This window comes from Synchiropus splendidus, chromosome 1 (assembly GCF_027744825.2).
Source record: "Synchiropus splendidus isolate RoL2022-P1 chromosome 1, RoL_Sspl_1.0, whole genome shotgun sequence".
Lineage (NCBI taxonomy): Eukaryota > Metazoa > Chordata > Actinopteri > Syngnathiformes > Callionymidae > Synchiropus > Synchiropus splendidus.
In genome coordinates, this window is record NC_071334.1 from 67,829,377 (window position 1) to 67,847,152 (window position 17,776).

General features: G+C 43.6%; 1 protein-coding gene across 17 annotated transcripts in view; it reads right to left on the minus strand.

Moving 5' to 3' along the window:
- dmd (dystrophin) overlaps positions 1 to 17,776 on the minus strand; it is a 230,881-nt gene that overhangs the window by 33,581 nt on the left and 179,524 nt on the right. For 9 of the 17 annotated variants that reach the window (XM_053872472.1, XM_053872455.1, XM_053872436.1 and 6 more), the window contains 7 exons: positions 17,449 to 17,605; positions 16,774 to 16,885; positions 14,293 to 14,561; positions 13,581 to 13,727; positions 8,343 to 8,397; positions 6,409 to 6,472; positions 3,698 to 3,733 (listed from right to left, as the gene is read on the minus strand). In XM_053872472.1, the coding sequence (XP_053728447.1) occupies positions 3,698 to 3,733; positions 6,409 to 6,472; positions 8,343 to 8,397; positions 13,581 to 13,727; positions 14,293 to 14,561; positions 16,774 to 16,885; positions 17,449 to 17,605 (840 nt within the window). Of the gene's footprint in view, positions 1 to 1,067; positions 1,663 to 3,697; positions 3,734 to 6,408; positions 6,473 to 8,342; positions 8,398 to 10,170; positions 10,207 to 13,580; positions 13,728 to 14,292; positions 14,562 to 16,773; positions 16,886 to 17,448; positions 17,606 to 17,776 lie in introns of those variants that run through there. The other 8 variants (XM_053872553.1, XM_053872500.1, XM_053872444.1 and 5 more) reach the window with 5 other exon arrangements.

A 17,776-nucleotide genomic window follows, 5' to 3' on the forward strand; every position in this document is an offset into this window, starting at 1 on the left:
AGAAATTGTCTCTAACAGTGTTCACATCTTTCATGCAGTAAAATGCAGAAAATACCTGAATTTTATTTCTTTAAAAATAATTCTTCCACAGAATTGGTTTTATGGTGATAGACCGATTTTTTGGAGCCAGTAATGTGGAATTATCTTCTTCTCGACAGTACAACGCTACTTTGCATCTTGCCGTGACAATACCAGACGATCACTAAGCGGCAGCAGGTACACAGCGACACCTCCAAAGCCAGAACAGTCAGGTCCGAGCACGTCTCCATTCAGCAATTAATATCCATCACCCGCACATCACCACACATATCTGCACCGTGGCGGGAGACGCTGCATCTCGACTGCAGCGAACACACGCGGTTTCGCCCAAAAAAGAAGGAAAACTCAGTGGCCTCTTCTCAATTTTCATGTGACTAAGCGCCACGGCGGACACACACGGCTCGCTCGCACGGAGGTGACTGTCTTTGCACCTCTGTGAAGGAATGCAACACAGGACCATCGCTCCGTGGGTCTTTACAGAGCAGAAACAAACACGGAGCCTTGTCCGGACACATTCAGACACACACGGGCAAATAAACGCAGGGAGGTTCGTGCTCGTATTGTGTCGTCTTGACGTGTGTGTGTGTGTCGTTAGAACAGCACGTTGCTTTTCGATCTATCGTGAAGAGATCCGGGCGCTGGGAGAGGACCGGCGGAGCGCCTTTCTAGCCGGCCAACTCGCGCCCTCCTCCCGCAACACTCGCGGCGGACAGCCGCTTCACTGTACGGAGGAGAAAGTGTTGGCCCGATGACGAATTTTACACACAAAAAAACAAACTACTGCGCCTGACATTAGCGAGGACGTTATTTTCTCCCGGGTGGGTAGCAGACGTTACCAGTCCTCGTTCTGTGACATTGATTTGGGATGCATTTTTTGGAGAACAGCACGCGAGAAGCAAGCAAAGATGGACGCAAAAATGAGGATATTTCAGCAAAACACTGGGAAAATAAAGCGTGTTGACGGCATTACCGCCAGCATCCCCATTATTCATCACCCCAATACACAGACCCTCGAGCCCCGCACTCACTTCCGAAGCTGCTCCCGCATCGCCGCCGGTCCGCGACACCTCGAGTCCCAAGAAAGGTATCGACTCCCCGGTAACAGTGGAGTGGTTTACACGAGCTCCTCCGCGCACCAACCCAGCGTCTCCAAACCCCGGATGGGAAGCGTCCCAGATAGCCGAGGAGCGAGCGAGTCAGTGCGGAGAGATCAGCAAGGCTTCCTCTGCAAACAGCGGTCGGTTGCAGGGGGGGGGTGACTGGCCAGTGAGGCACGAGAGTGGAATGCAATGTGCTTCCGCCGCTTTCTTCAAAATAAAAGCGGGAGAACGGCGCCTCTAAAATATACTTAATATTTTACCTCAAACATTCAAATGCTGCCTGGTGGGATTACTGTTCTTACATTAACAGAACGGAAATATAACATAAAATCAACAACCAGGCACCAGTTGTCATTTGCCCCACGTAGTAGTTCTGAAACTTTAAATATTAGGACAACAACAATCACAACATAAAGACACCTATATGTCGAACAAGATCCATATAGTTTTCACTCTCTGAGTGATCTCTTGAAATTCATTTAGCATGTTTCAGTCCACATACATGTTCGGAGCCCTGCAAGTGACATGCGTGTGTTTATTTATTTTGGATGTGACATGCATGACTGTATTTTTTTTTTTTTTTTGCCCAAGATAACAATTATCCCGAGATCATTTTTATCGCGTGATAATGCGTTCCTCAAGATAACATTTATCTCGACCACCATGTCTCCCATGGCTTCGTAACTGTTCGTCAACGTTGTCAGTCACTGTCTGCTCGTCTGTGCGAGTTTAACACTATGATCAAGCGCCTTCTACTTAAAACAATACCATATGTGGCTAAGCTATACGTATTACGCGTCCCTGGAAGCGACGTGCATGACTTTATTTTTTTATCCCGAGATACAAATTATCTCGGGAGAAAATAAATAAATAAATAAAATAAATATGCATGCCACACGTGGTATTATTTTGAGTAGAAGCCACTTGATCACAGTGTTAAAAGCGCACAGACTTTGCCGTCAGCAATATTCTGACTTGCAGACAGCAAATGACAACGTTGACGAACAGTTACGAAGCCGTGGGAGACAAAGTGGTTACAGGAAGTAATCGTTTCTTGAGATAAAAATTATCTCGAGATAACTGTTATTTCGGGCTTAAAAAAAATAAAGTCATGCATGTGACACTCAAAAAAATAAACACATGCGTGTCACTCCCTGGGCTCTGTACACACGCCAATTTGGCTGCGACAAAACTGAATGGCAAAATTTTGGCGACTCACTAAGCGCTTTTATTTTGAAATTACGCAAATTCCTGGGGGCTCTTTCTTGCCTTCACATATCTTGACGCATCTGGGGCGGAGTTGAGCGTCCCCTTCCCCCATCCCAATGTTTCTGAGAGCAAAAGAGCTCCACACAAGCAGAGAGAGCTCTTTCCACCTCCCTGACAAGTGATCGGATGAGAGAGTGGAGGCTCCTTGCTCTTTCACGGTGCGCACATTTCCACATCCAAGTCATTGTGATGGAGAGAAATAAACAGGGAGCCGGGACAGAGTCAGAGAAAAGACTCGGGAGAAAGAAGAAAAGGGCCCTTTCTCACGGGAGGGCATGCAGGAAGAGGGGGCAGGGGGGGGTCTTTGCTTTGGGAATCAGTGCTGTAGACCTGAGAGAATGTAGGCTATGTTGCACCAGCACACAGAAACACTCTGTCATTTATAGGCAAGTCCCCACAGTTCCTGCAGCCCACGACTCCAGTTTTACCTGTGTGGGAGTGTGGCGGGGAGATGGAGTGAGATGTCCAGCAAATGTGATGAATGTGTGGAGGGAAAACAATCCCCAGTTAAAGGAGTAACGGACTCACACTGAAGTTCCTCAGCCGTATGTTGTCATGGCTCATACTTGTATCCAGCCTGCTGCAGTCACAGCATGGGTGTGTTGATAAGTATGTAGAGGCTGTGTGGGTTTGAAGGATGTTTGCTGCAGCCGCCGCTGCTGCCGCTGCGTGTGTGAGGCAAGGACACCACACTGGTAATGCTTGAATGGAAGGATGCGTGGTTATGTTAGTGGCTGCATCCCTGCGTTCATCTGTGATTGGCTATTACAGCACGATCCATCAATCCATTCACATCGTTCGAGGTCATGCTGCACATCCTTTCACTAAGGACTGTGACCTACGTATATAATTTACACATAAACTCAGGCTGGAACTTAAAACGGGTTAATCTTGATTCATTTATGACAGACAAAACAAAATACTCAGTCCAAAAACTCCATGTATTGACTTTCTCTCTCAGGGAATATTGGTCACTCACCAATTCCAGGTGCGTCTCATGATACAATGTGATGTGAAAACAAGAACATTCATGATGAAGGAGATGAAATGACATTGCACTTCAGGATAGATACTCTGTCTGCACTTTATACAGGACAGAGTTTCACCGTGAATGTGATCATTTTGGGGTGAAATATTAAAATGTGATTAATCGCGATTAATTCACTACAAAAGCTTCAGTTAGTTTTAACAGAGTCCCACCCACAACATTAAGACATGAATTATATTTGTGATGGGGACGACGTGCACGTGTGTGTGTGTGTGTGCGCGTGTGATCAGCTGACACTCACAGAGTCTGGGTCATCACGGCAGGTCCAACGTTATCTCTGCATGTGGAGAGAAGAACCTGTCACTTCCCTGTCCCTGCTTGTCCTTTTCACCTCCACCACTTGACACCGCAGCTCACACGCTTGCTCACACACTTGAGCCACTTTGGCTGGAACTAGTTCATGGAGGCCAGTCAGACATGCTTAGCTGCTAGTTGATCATTACAAAGCCTGTACATTTTAGTGCAGGTGCAGCAGGAAGTGGGGTTAATATCTTACAGCATGGAGTTAGGAGAGAGTCAGAGGACACTGACAGGACTATATTAACAAACAAGTCATTACTTTATCTGCGCTTGATTTAATGGCTCTTCAATATGAAATATTAGCCTGTCAATATTGCTCTGATTCTGTTGCTGAACTAGTGACGGATCTGCCTTGCGGTGTGGAGACAGAACCTGTGAGACGATCGTGCTACGACCCTCCACCTTGTAACTGATGCCGGTCAGCAGTAAAGAGACGTTTTTACTGCATTTGGGGACCTTACAAATGAAAACCAGGCAGGGTCATGATACTTATTATTGCATTATAGAAAGCAGCATGGATAACTGAACAGTGCTGGAGTCAATTGCCTATGGGCTTGGAGCTTTACTCCCCAAACCCTAAAACAAATTCAATTTGATCAATTGGTTTAATCCTGAGATAAGGTGACGATAACTGCCAGCTGTGACTCTAAGTCCACTGCACCTCCGGGGTCACTCAATATATTCTGTTGAGTAAATAAGATATTCGAGTGAAGACATCTCAGTCAAAATGAAAAGTAAATTAAAAAAAATAATAAAAAAAAGAACAGAAAGATGAAACTGGCTGACTGTCGAAACTGGCTGTCATGAGTCAGGTTACATCATCAGAAAAATAAACTAGTAGTTAGCTCCAGAGATGCCCCTTTATTGGGTCGATTTTACCAAAATGAACCCCAGAACGTATAGAAACAGTTAATATTTCCTGAATGACAGGACAATCCTTCAGGGCCGACACTGCAATTTCACCCGTCAGAGTTCATTTATACTGAACTGTACAAAAAGTCAACAAGACAGGGTCAGTTTTCCACTGGAAGTCGATACTTTTCGCTTTATTCCTGCGAGATGAATGGAGAATCAAACTGGCTCTGACTGCACCTCCCGTCCACACTTTCTGCTTTTTCACAGAGAAATCAAAGTTGTCTGCACAGAGACGCTTTTTATTGTGTTCTAAGTGACTCGGCTCCCTAATGACCGTGGACGCACAATATCTGCAAACTTGTTAAGGCTCACATCACTGTTCGATGGCAACGCTTAAACAGAGACAAAACAAAAAGATTTCCATTGATGTTGGTTTGCTGTCAAAGCGGAACAAAACACAGCTGCTTTTCAGGCTGGGATCTTCACCAAACACGTCTGAGGTTAAACCTTGTTTCCAGTCCACCAAGATGTTTAAAGCAGCACGCAAGGTCTTCAGTAACACACAGTTGACGAGAAACTAAATTCATTTCAAGACACCAAATACTATATCACCTCAAATGCAGGCTGATATTGTGACCCAAGAGGACGAGCGTTCAAGCTGTTTTCAAGTGAGCCAAGATCTTAAACTGATCTGAAACCCTCAAAACAAAAACCTAAAATTGGTCCAGATGGAAGGAAATTAAATGATGTATGTTTGTGTCGGAGTATAGTTTATGTACATGAAACAAGGGCACGCTTTACTCAAGTTAGCCAAAGGTGAGCCAAGAGACACAGGTCCTCCTGTGTTATTGACTCTGACACTCCTGGACTTAGGGCTTGTTCACAAGCGAACAGATGCTTTCTGATGGAATCATTCTCTCCGCTGTTCACAAAAAGTGCACCATAAAAATGGAGCTGTTGCAGGTATGGAAAACAATGTGAGTGACATTATGCACTCAAAACAAGCAAACTAGCGTGTGTATGGCAGAAGCATATGAAGAAGCTTGAGCACAACAGCAGCACAGCAAAGCAAACAGTGGTGTGGACTGGGTTGGGCTCCACTTGTCTACAGATCAAAGACAAAGACAGCAGACGGGTGGTGCTACACACTCCAACATCGACAAGGAAACATTCTCTACTCATATCTATTTGATTCAAGTAATCGAATCCTAGGATTCTGAGAGAAAACAATTGTTTCCTCTCGATATTTTTGTTGGCTTTTTCGTTGAGCATGAGCATCTTAACTGTAACAGTCACAGTATGTGTAGTCGGTGTTGTTGGCAATGACTGTTTGGCACTCATAAATATAATATGTTAAGCTACTGACTTGTTCCGTGTGGGGCTGCGACGAATGAGAGTTAGGTCAGTCGTCTTGTTAGCTGAATAGTCAGCATGTGACATGCCGACTAGTCTGATTGTCGTGATGCAAATAGTAATAAAAAAATTGAAAAAAAATATGCAAATCATAATAAAAACCTACATGATGTTAATGTTAGCCATTTCCCCTTTTACCGCAGATTCTGCCAACTCCGGCAAGAGTGTAAAAAAGAGTGATGAAATAACTAGATATTTGACTAAGGTCGGCGAGTCATAGTTAGGAGGAATAGCTAATGAAGTAGTTAAAATGTAAAGCGCCATGAGTCAAAATGACACAGCCACATTGTTAAGATGTGCTGTGGAATTTTGAACACATCAAGCCCACGCTTGTCTGGAGAGGTTAAAGCGCTGCGGCAGATCTGCACCCCGGTCGGTACTCACTTGATGTAGTATGGCACGTTGTTAGGGGAAATGCCTTGCTCAAAGGGGCTCTCAACAGACCCTGCTGACAAAAAGGAAAAAGGAAGGGTCAACAACAAAACACTGAGCTGTAGTTTTTTTCACCACTCATTCCACTGCACCGTCGACAAAAGCACACCCGTTCAGGAAGTGCTCGGGCGGCTGCTCGCCAAACGCATCATGTAGCAGAAAGTTTTCCTCAAAGTAATCGAAGTGAAAAATGAACAGCAGCAGAAAACAAGAAATATGGCTAATTATCTCCCTCATTTTGCCCATGAGAGTTGGCGCATAAAACCATTAACACACACGTTGTTGTTTGGGAATTGTCAGCACAGTTGGAATGCATCTGCGGCCAATCAGCTCGCTCGGCTGCAGCTGCCCGCCCCACCAGCAATATTGTGCCCCACAGGTAAAATGGTTAAAAACAGATCGAACGTATCGTGGGGGGAGTTTGAGAAAACACACAGAGTGCATTAACATCGCAGTGTGATGTGAAATTGATTTGTCAGTATCATCACGCGCCACATCATGTTTACTGCTCTTCCAACGGCACCGGTCGCTTATTACTCACCCAAAAGTTGGGTGGATAAATCAGGATTTTGTTTCCTGCGACACCAGCAGAATAATGCCATGCTGGAGAGGAAGCATTTTAACACCAAACATATCGGAAAATTGAAGCTTTAGCCAATACAGTGAATCCAGAATACAAAAGCATGAGTCTATATATGTGTCAGACACATACATTTATTTTTTACAGCATATGAATTGGTCGTCGCTTTTCAAAATTGATGTTATTGTGGGAATGAACTACTTCTGTATTCACTTGGGTCTGTCTTATATACATATATTAGTAGTATACTAGTAGTAGTGTAGTGTAGTGTAGTGTATATATATATATATATATATATATATATATATATATATATACTACTAGTACAGAGTAAAAGTTCTTTACAAGTGAGGAGTGAATTGAATGTTTACAAATGTTGCATCACACTTCAGTCTCCATTATTGTGATCCTATGGTTGTGATGTCACGAGTCGCGATGGTCCCGGATCCTCAGCCGCATCTCCTCACAGCGAACTCATTGAGAGACATAGTCATCGAAGCCCTACTCCCATATCTTCAGCCTCATCATGCACCACAACAGATGGAGTTCTTGCATCCGTTTATGAGCCAAAATCTCATATACACAATCTTCATTAAGCCTCTGTTTCTGTAAATTCCATCCAAGAGATTCCTGTGTTGGGCTCTGTAGTTTACAATGAGCACAACACTTCTCTAATTTAATGTTTATGAAAAGCAAACACGCAACACTCATCTGTAGCATGTTTAATTACTGAGCCGTAATTTAAACCGGGTACATTGACGTCTCCAGGTGTCCGACCGTTCGGGACGTTCATTGCTTTCTACTCCATTAATCTGCCATCTTAACTGAGCTTCATATAAATACATGATAGAAGTGAATGCTACTTTACTGGTGAGACCACAAAAGGCATGATTGTCATTCCTGAATACCAGATGTTTGACCCGCGTTGTAAAGCAAACATTTTAATGATGTTATATGGGAGAGTCTCTGATGTCAACAAGCCAGGAGCTGATGCATGGGTTGTCATGTTCACCATACTGATTTGGTTTGAAAACAATATAAAGTGGGATTGAGATTTAGTCTCAGTGTGATGAATGAAGCTGTAGCTCTGAAATACTTGCTCCTTCTGTGTTATATGTCATGATGTTTGTTTTTGTTTTCAGATTACCAACACACAATCTTGTTGGATTACAGTTCCCCTCAAAAATACGCAGTTATGGGCACAAATAATCTGTAAGGATGTACTGCAGATAATACATTTCATAAAATGTGGGAATGACTAAATAAAGGTGTCACAGCGTTTAAAGGTTGTGTGACTGTTCCTCACCCTGGAAGTCTTTGTGCGCATCTGTCAGCTGCTTCAGGTGTTCTGTGATGGAAATCTGCCAGAGAGAGACCAAATATAACATAAGAAACATTCATAAGCACCCAGGAGACACCAGAGCCGTACACACTCTTTCCCCGACACATGGGTCCATTGAAAGCCAAGTGTTCGGCTATGACAATAACAAATGATCTGCATGGGTTGAATTTAACATAAGTTAACATACACTCAATGAGTACATAGCATTGATGGCAGTTTTTTTTGGTGGTCAATGGCAAACATGTCTTCAAACAAGGTTGACGGAAAGATGGCAAAGCAAGCAAAAAAATTCATTTCACAAATACCACACCTAACAGACAACGTTACGTCAACCTCTCTTTTATTTGTTATATAATAGTGTAAAAACAAAATAAGAAAACGGGACAGAATCAATAAGTAATTTAAACATTTATAAACTGTAAAAAGGAGACAATTCTGTTCACTTTCACCAAGTCAATAACATTCAATGCTAAATAAATAAATACATGCGAATAAAGTTTTTAAAACCATTTTACTTTTTCTAGTTACATAAATGAAAACGACAATTTTACGGCGTTTATTCGGAATGAGTTCATGTGGACATTAAATTACAAAACAGCAGTAAGATATGAAAACTGAAAATCATTGTCAAAATCGACAGCGGAAAACAGGGGGATGAAATACAAGCGCGGAGACGTGAGAGTTATGGAGGCGATGGAGAGACAAGCACGGGGGCGATAATGCAGTTTGCAGTGAAGAAATGAGGAGATGTGTTCTCCTGTGAGTCTCCTGCGTGCTCTAAATGAGCAGTGCGTCTAGATGGAGTCCAGATAATTGTGCCAAATCAGCAGCGCTGTGTAGGTACGAGTGGGGGATCGAGGGCCAATCTGTTTCGGCTCTGGATGAAACTGATCCAAACACTCGAGAGCAAGGTGGGAAATGGAAGGCAAAACCCTCAGCAGCAGGGGTCTCAAACTCATCCACAAAATGGATGTGGTGGGTTCTTGTTGGTGATTACAGTCATCAGACACCTGGCTGGAGAAAGTTTGGACTGATGATGGGTTGGAACCAAACCTGCACCCACTCTGGCCCTTCTGGGGATCAGTTGGCGCCGCAAAGACCAACTGCCGCTGCATTTAAACTATCTTTTTTGAGGAATACGTTTAAAGGGGCCGGTAATTCTTACACACGGACGATAACAATATGGTTCAGAAGGTGCATGCTCTCACTGTCCGGCAGGATTTCCAAAATAGGGAATGATTCATCGATGTCTATGACACAGCTTTAGTGCAGTATGAAGAATAAACCCGGGCCTGCTTTCGCATCAAAAGCCAGTGGACGCTTTTCGGCTCAGATGTGTGCGGGACTAACGCTTGGCAGCCAGATCCCCCCTCAACAGGGACGCTGCAAGTCTGTAATCCCTGACTCGATGTTCCATCGTATCATGTTCCCAGGCAACACATGATGCTCTGGCCACCACGCAGAGCTTTTGGCACTGGCCGATTAGCAGCAGATTTTAGTGTCGGGATGTAAAAAAGTGAATCATCAGATGCTTTGAAGCCCCTGGCCTTTCTTTGATAGCAGCTTCAGAGCTGAGGAATGAGTTGTTATCCGGTCGGAGTGGACAGATTGGTGGATTAGCTATTCAGACTGTTAGATGAGGAGGCCAGGGGTTGCTAGTGTGTGGTGTGTGTGTGTGGGTTCGTGTGTATGAACGGACGCTGAAGAACAGGATGAAGATGAAATAAGCCCCACTAATGACCGGCCTTGTTTCCATGCGCCGAAGCCGCATGAATTCAAACATCAAAATTACCTTGGAGTCCACCTCACTCGAGTCGTTTTTCCCCGTATCCAGAGAAACCTAATTAGAATCGTAAAAAGATGAGAGGAGTGGGATTGTTGAGTCGGAATTGTCGCAATTACTGAGAGGGCAGCGGATCTGAGCGCCGAACCAATCCATTCACACGCACGACTGAGAAGCATGAAGCACCTCATCTGATGCCAGCGTTCACCTGCACACCAGTAAGTCCCTCACGGAGACAAGGATCAGCACAGAACCCACCTGGGCCGTGTGCCGTCCAAGTTCAGACGCGATCTCATCACAAATGTTCATGTAGCACAACAACTTTTCACATCAGCCTTTGGACCTTTGATGTAATGTCACCATCTCAATTTAGCTACATTTTCAGTCATTTAAAAAAATATTAAAAATGAATCTCACTTTTATATCTGATATCAGAATGATCAAACTGAAGTTAAAGTTGTCCACATGAGCGTAAACATCAGGGTAGAAATGTTCTTAAACTGAAAATTCCATCTCATCCATTTAGTCTCCTTCATCATGAATGTTTTATCACATCACACTGTACATCATGGCGCACCTGGAATTGGAGACTGAAAAATGTTTTCTCATCAATAAATTATAATAAATTCATCTGAGTTACTTGGATGAATGAATCCATTTTCTTCTGTTAATCCACAATAACACGTAAAAGTCCCGGCCCTAATTTTCACATCTCATTTTATTTCTGACAGCACATATTTACGTCTCATAATTCAGTGTTTGCAGTCATTTTTTCAGCTTCATTCCTGGAAAACTTCCTTGAAAAGCTGTGGGTGTGTTTGACCGAGGCCTGCCACAGCTGCCTGCCTTCTGGGCCCATGCAGGGAAAAGAGGGACCTGACACAGACCTGATTGGCTAATTCTTACAGAGCTCTGTGTGGATTGTCTTGAACATTTCTTATAATAATAGCCCCAGCAGATGACTTTCTTTGGGGAGAACAAGTCACTCTAAATGAACCATTCACAGCAATAAGATAACTGCTGAGAGACTTATGTTTATGATGCGCCCATTAAAATCAGGTTCCATTCATTCCAAGCACAAAACTCATTTGTATTTCGTCTGTGTAAAATGATGTAGTAGATATGCCACACCTATGGGTGGTGCTGTGATGTTCTAGCAACACAGAAAGAAGATTGGCATGGAGCGCCTGCAGTAAGTCACGTCCATCCGTCCACGAAAAATATGAACAGAAGTTATTTTCTGATCTAGCTTGAAATACGCCATTGACCTCACATATGATGTCAGTAAATTTGAACAATACAATCTAATGCAGTGAGAGCACTGACTTTCAACAGCAAAAGTGACTTCAGGTTTTGTGTAATATCTAGTAGTAAACTACAATACTGGCTCGCTGGCTTTGACTCCATAGTTGTTTGAGTGAGAGCCAGCAGGTGGGACCAGCGCTACATCTGCATCAGCGGATTCTGCTGTGTCGTTTGATTTGTAGTCCAAATAATTACATAGTCGTAACATAGTCGAGGTACAACATATGAGTGATCGAGGGTCCGAGGCAAAGTGGACCTTCCAATCTTAGGTCCCATGGGCCGAGCAGAAGGGGCGGAGGCTCCCTATAACGCGTGTTCAGGCGAGTAGCTTGACCGCCATTCTACATTAGCATCACAACTCAAAGGTAAACAGAGAGAGCTGTGTGAACCAACAATAAAAACTGAATAGAAAAGACCCCCTAGTCTGAGTTTTCACCAGCTTTCCTGCTGTTTTTGCAGCTGTGATGTCTCTGTCATAAACTTTATTAGGTGCCGTTTTTAACTCGGGGGCGTTCATTAAAGGTAAAAATAATGCAATAATTTTTCATGTCAATCACTGCGTTCCTGGAGTTAGTCTTAAAAAAGTTCACTTTTTAACTATTGGCCCTTTGTTCCTTGTTTTCCCTGTCAAGCATTTATTCTGCCGTTCATGAGTACGGACTCACTGCTGAGAGAAGACATTAGAACATTAAACATTTCTGTCATACGACTGACAGCTGAAGTGGATCGTTGCACTCACTGCCATAACGCTGTCCCAAGCCTCTCACCCTCAACCTAACCATGAAAAACACATGCTTAACCTTAACCAGACCAAACCTATGACAATGACGTTGCTGTTTTGATGTGTTAACAGCACTTTTTCTGGAATCCACAAGGAGCTGTTTTCCCCCAAATTGGTCCTCACAAGGCTAGATATGCTTAAAAAAAACACAGAAACAGCCATAACAATTAAATGGGCAGTAATGAACATTTTATGCTGCTTCGTAACATGCGCAATCTGTTTGTTAATAAGAGGCTGTGCGGAGCATAACAACTTCCTCAGGATTAGAGTTTGGGAGATGTAGGTCGATGATCACACGCAAGGTGATCTCTGCGTATTTTAATAAACCCCATAGCGCCACATTTTCACAGAACCCAACGTTGTTCTTTGGCTCCTGAGAAGTGACTTCAACTCAGAGCTTTTATATCACAAGGATTTACTTGGATCAAACCCAAACCTGCCCACACTGATATCAACACCGGTGCCAAAATTCCGAGGCAAACATGTCGCTTCTAATAAACCACCTGTGATGAAACGTGGCGGTCGGAAAACTGGCAGGGAAACCGTTCTTCCCATCCAAATGAAACACTCCCTTCTTTAAAAGGACAATTTGCTTCATATCAGTGGCAACCGTGGGAATAGACCGGAATATAAATGGTCTCATCTGACGCAGGCCGATGCACATCGAGACGTTTGTGGCCCTCGGAGAACAAGTATAGATGCTGTATTTAAAGCTTTGCTTAAAATATACTGCACAAACAGAGATGCCGACTGTGCACAGACAGAAGTTCCCTATCTGTGTGTGTGTTCTTGTGATGATATTTTGGCCTGTTCTCACAAGGTTTAGAGGGTTAAAGCGCCAGTAAAACTAGTTCATTATAATTGGGCACAAGTTTAGTTCAGAGTTCTGGTTAAGGTCAGCCAAGTGTTTTGGATGGTAAAGTTACGAGTGAGAGGCTGGTGAAAGCTTTATGGCAATGAGAGGTCCTCACAAAAATAGCCAAACAAATGTGTGTGTGTGTGCTGTGCGTGTGTCAAGTTTGAGCATCTGGACAGGCGATAACTTCAAAGGGACCAGCAGTCTGCTGCCGTCACCACGGTTTCACCAAGGTGTCTGTCGGTGGCTGCCATTAGAGGAACTTACATGACATCATCACCTCCAGTGACAGCTGGTGCCAATCCGTAGCCTCATTTGCAGTCATCAAGAATCTAATGGATCTTTTTCCTAGTTTTGTCAAGGTTCACTTCAACAGAATGAGTGAGACACAAGAGCATCTCAACATGTGTATTTAATGAGCTTTCGCAACGGGATTTAATCCGGTTGCGTGTCATGGAGTGTGATATGCACGTGTACCTGCAGCAGTCTCCATCGTGTGTTCAGATCTTCAATTCGCTCCAGGTTGCTAGCCGACAGCTGGATGTCGGGCGGGCCGAAAGTGGACGCCAACCGGTTCATGTGAGAAACGTCCTCCTGAATTGGAGCAATGCCTTCCTGAAACTCCTACGGGAAACATGGAAAAACACATTAGAGACACGAGTTCTGTGACAGAATATCAATGTTCAGTTGATGTGTCAGAATATATTTAATAAATTAGGGCTGGAATCTTAATAGAACATATTCAGTCACTTTCTTTTTAAGGGAACACTTCTCTGTCACCAGCTCCATTACATATATATATGTAAACACCCATAAAGAAGGAGATGAAATGAGAGGAAAATAAAGTGTAAACAACTTTAGGTCAGAAGCACATGAAACAATAACATAACAACAACAAAAAAAATGAAATTGATATTTGAAAATTCGATCTAAAGATATAAAAACTAGCTCACTTTTGTTTCTTCTAACTGGTGAGATTGAAAACCAGCTAACAATTGACCTGACTGTAAATGTTCCGGAAATCATGAAAGCAACTGTTCCTGACTTGAAAAGAAGATTCACAAGGTTTGACATTGAAATCCATTTTGCAGCTGTCATGATGCCAAGCCTCATATTTTTGCTTGCTGACACGCATGATGCATTAGAACAGCGCTGACGTTTCTGGGTCATAATTGAGCTTCAATCTAACCTTGACTTTCTCAATGTGCTCTGACAGTGAGTCAATTAGCAGGTCTCCAACAGGCTCCCAGGCTTCTTTCGCCATCTCCGCTCGTCTCAGTTGTCCATCCAGCAGGTCCTCGGCCTCCTGCAGCTCCCTCAAGCGCTCGAGGGCGAGCTCCAGTCTCCTCTGCCAGTCAGCAGAGCTGTTGTTGAGCTGGGCCCATTTGGTCATCACGTCATCCGCTTCCTTACGCAGGATGCGCCCCACATTATGAGCTCGCTCCTCTGGACTGATGTCTGGAAGAAGAGGGCAAAATAGTCAGCGCACACAGTTTATATTGGGCAAATCCCAGTTAAACAACCCTAAATAACTGTCCAAATAATAACCAAGCTGAAAGTTATAGTACTAGTTATAGTACTCAAGATCAGTCTTGGTCTCAGGACCACTTTTTTAGGGTCTTGGTTTTGTCTTGGTCTCGAAGGCATTTTAACTTGGTCTTGTCACGATATCGGACTGGGCGGACTCTGGATTTCTATACAAGACCGACAGAGAAAACTGTCATGACTGGTTAGCATAATAGGTAAAGGAAGGATTCTGGCTTTTTGTCCAGTTTTGTTGAGTATTTTCTTTGATATTTATTTTTTTCTTTTCACCTGATTGGTTAAGCAACGTGTGCCTGCACCCACTGCAGCTCATTTGTGGATCAGTTTGAAACTATACGATGTCTTAGTCTTGTCTTGGTCTCCACCTCGAAACACCTTGGTCTCGTCTTGGTCTCCATACTCTCCAGTCTTGTCTCGGTTGGCGTTTTGAATTCATTGCCCCTTCTGCCTACCCTCTCTGCTCTTACAGAAAATACAATCATGCTTTTCCTGGTTGGTTTGACAGTTCAAAAAAAAAAAGTTCTCCATTCTCCACCGTTTCAGGTTAACACATGCGCTGGGCCCAGTTTTCGACTGCACACAGAAACAATGTAGTACATGTGCCAGGCCTGTAGATGCCGTTGTACTGCTCTAAGAACAAGAAAAAAAGACGACATGGCACGTACAGTAGCATAACAAACCGAACATGTAATCTGCATGAACTTCACTTTGACTCTTAGTTCTTTCTTCCATCTACTTTGAGCCAATACAACTTTTGACTTGTGTTTTTACTGGCAACAGCTCCATGTGCCACACTGTGAGCAACACAATAGTTTGCCTCTCATTAGAATGAAAGAGTGGTTGAAGAGTCTGTAGTCTGCCACTATTGTCGTGAGATGACGTGAGACTTTTAGGGAGCGAGCCGCGGCAGACAGGACAGTCGAGTCATCACTTTCAGATGCATCCACTCTGGAACCGTCTGATCCAGCGACAGAAAATGCTGGATTTAATAAGAAGGTGACCTAGAAACAAACACGCTGTACGTAGAGTATAAGAGAACTGTTTCTTGAAAGGGTTGGACTTGATTAAAAAAATAAAAAACCTACTGAATGAGAACGGTTTTATGGTTAATTCAAGTATTAGATTCAACTAGATGGCCTTTCATTACATTAGAATTTGGTGCACAGAATGTGTTTTTGTGTTTAGCTAAACTTAATTTTTCCGCCCTTCATTGCGACCTCAATCATTCGCTTCAGTCATGAATGTTTCGGTTATGACATTATGTTATAATGCGTTGCAGCTTGAATGTTATATGAAAAATGTTCAGATTTATCCGTGTTATCTTTATCTATTCATGATATTTGTCTGTCATTAATCGAAATGAATCTGTTCAAGTCCCGGCCCTAGTTTCTTTAAATGACACTGTTACTAAATATGTTGGATCAAAAGCAACTTGTGAACACTTATTTTAAGGACTTGAGGCATGTGGGTCAGAACTGGCAAGAGAAAAAGCAACAGTTTCGTCATCGCAGTGGCAGAACTATGAAGCACTTCCACCAAGTCCCATAATGCACTGCAGCCGCTTCCATAGCTCATATTAAAAGCCTTAAGGTTTCACACAGATTTTTCCAAATTCATCACGTCTGACTTTTTAAAATGAAGATATTAATACAGCTCCTATTGCTTCCTTCTTTCCACTGCTCAGACATTCCAGACGAGGTTTGACCCGATAAAAGAAAATGTATTTTGGATTGTAGCAGATAGTGTCAACCGAGGAGCCACTTCCTGATGTATCATCATGACATTCCATATATATAATAATTAACGTGTGCCCCACTTCCCACACTGCTCTTGGTGATTATGACTTCGTGTTTGACCGCACCCAGCAGAAGCCTGCTGATCTCATGGCTCCTCATCCATGGCTTTAAATGGGGCAGAGCATCGGCGGGGGATGCAAATGTACGTGTTACATGAAGCTAACCTAAATAAAAGAGCTTATAGCGCAGACTGCAGATTTTATTTCCTAATCCTGCCAGCATTAGCGAGATCAAAGAGAGTCTGCGAGCCCGCGGGGGACCAACTTAACCCCTGCGCCAAGTCTGTATGAAGAACAGAAAGAGTGGTGTAAGCAGGGGCGGAGTCGGACCTCTCTGCTCGGGTGATGGCGTGTCTCTTGGCAGCTGGGACAGGAAGATTCCCACATCGTCGAGGGCCTTGTTCACCACGGGCTCTTTGGCTCTCAGGTCCCTCCTGAAGCTCTGAGGACACACAGAACACGGTCAAAGGCATGTGCTGCCGAAGACATGAGAGAAACCGAGAGATTGTCAGGAGGAACACCGGCCAGTTTATTCCACAACGTCAACTCCAAGCCGTGACGGCGCCAGTCCTTCACTCTGAAATGGGTTACTCTGCAGGGTAATTGCAGCTTTTATCCAGGAAATGATCAAATCAGCAGCACCAATCATCTCGCCTTTTTACCAAAAATTGAGCATAGAATGTGATTTCCATTGAACTCGGGGAACTCTGCTTTCCATTTATCACAACTGGCGCTTGATTTGCATAATGAGTAGAAGCGCAACAGGAAGTAAGCTCAGAGTCCCGCATGTCCACTCGGGAAATAAAATCACAAGGCTTTTAGGATAAAAAGTCGAATTCTAGTGATGCACCTTTTTACACCCTCTAACACTACCGTAATACCTCGCCTTGGAGGAAGGTTCAAATGCGGTAAATATAAGCAACCTGTAATTCAAAGACACCATTACAGAGAAGTGTTTTGAAAGCTTCTCCATGATGATGTATTGATGGAGGTGTGTTTTCCTACTCGGTGTGTGTCCAACTGTGACTGCACTGCAGGCACGTCGCCGCCGACTGGTGGCTCTTTCTCCAGCTGTTCGCTTCTCTGTCTCAGCCAGTTCAGAAGCTCTTGCAGGGACATGTGGAGACGCTTCCAAGGGGCCATTTCCGACTCCAAGTGGGCCCTTGAATTGTACACAAACAAGCTTTAAGTTAGATGGAACACCTTCCCGTGAAACAAGTCAGATGATGTGGAAACACAGACTGGTGTTTTACTGAGCGCATACATCACCAATATAAGGTATCTGGTTTTATATTTTATCAAAAGTCAAAACCTGAGTCTAGTTGATGGCCAA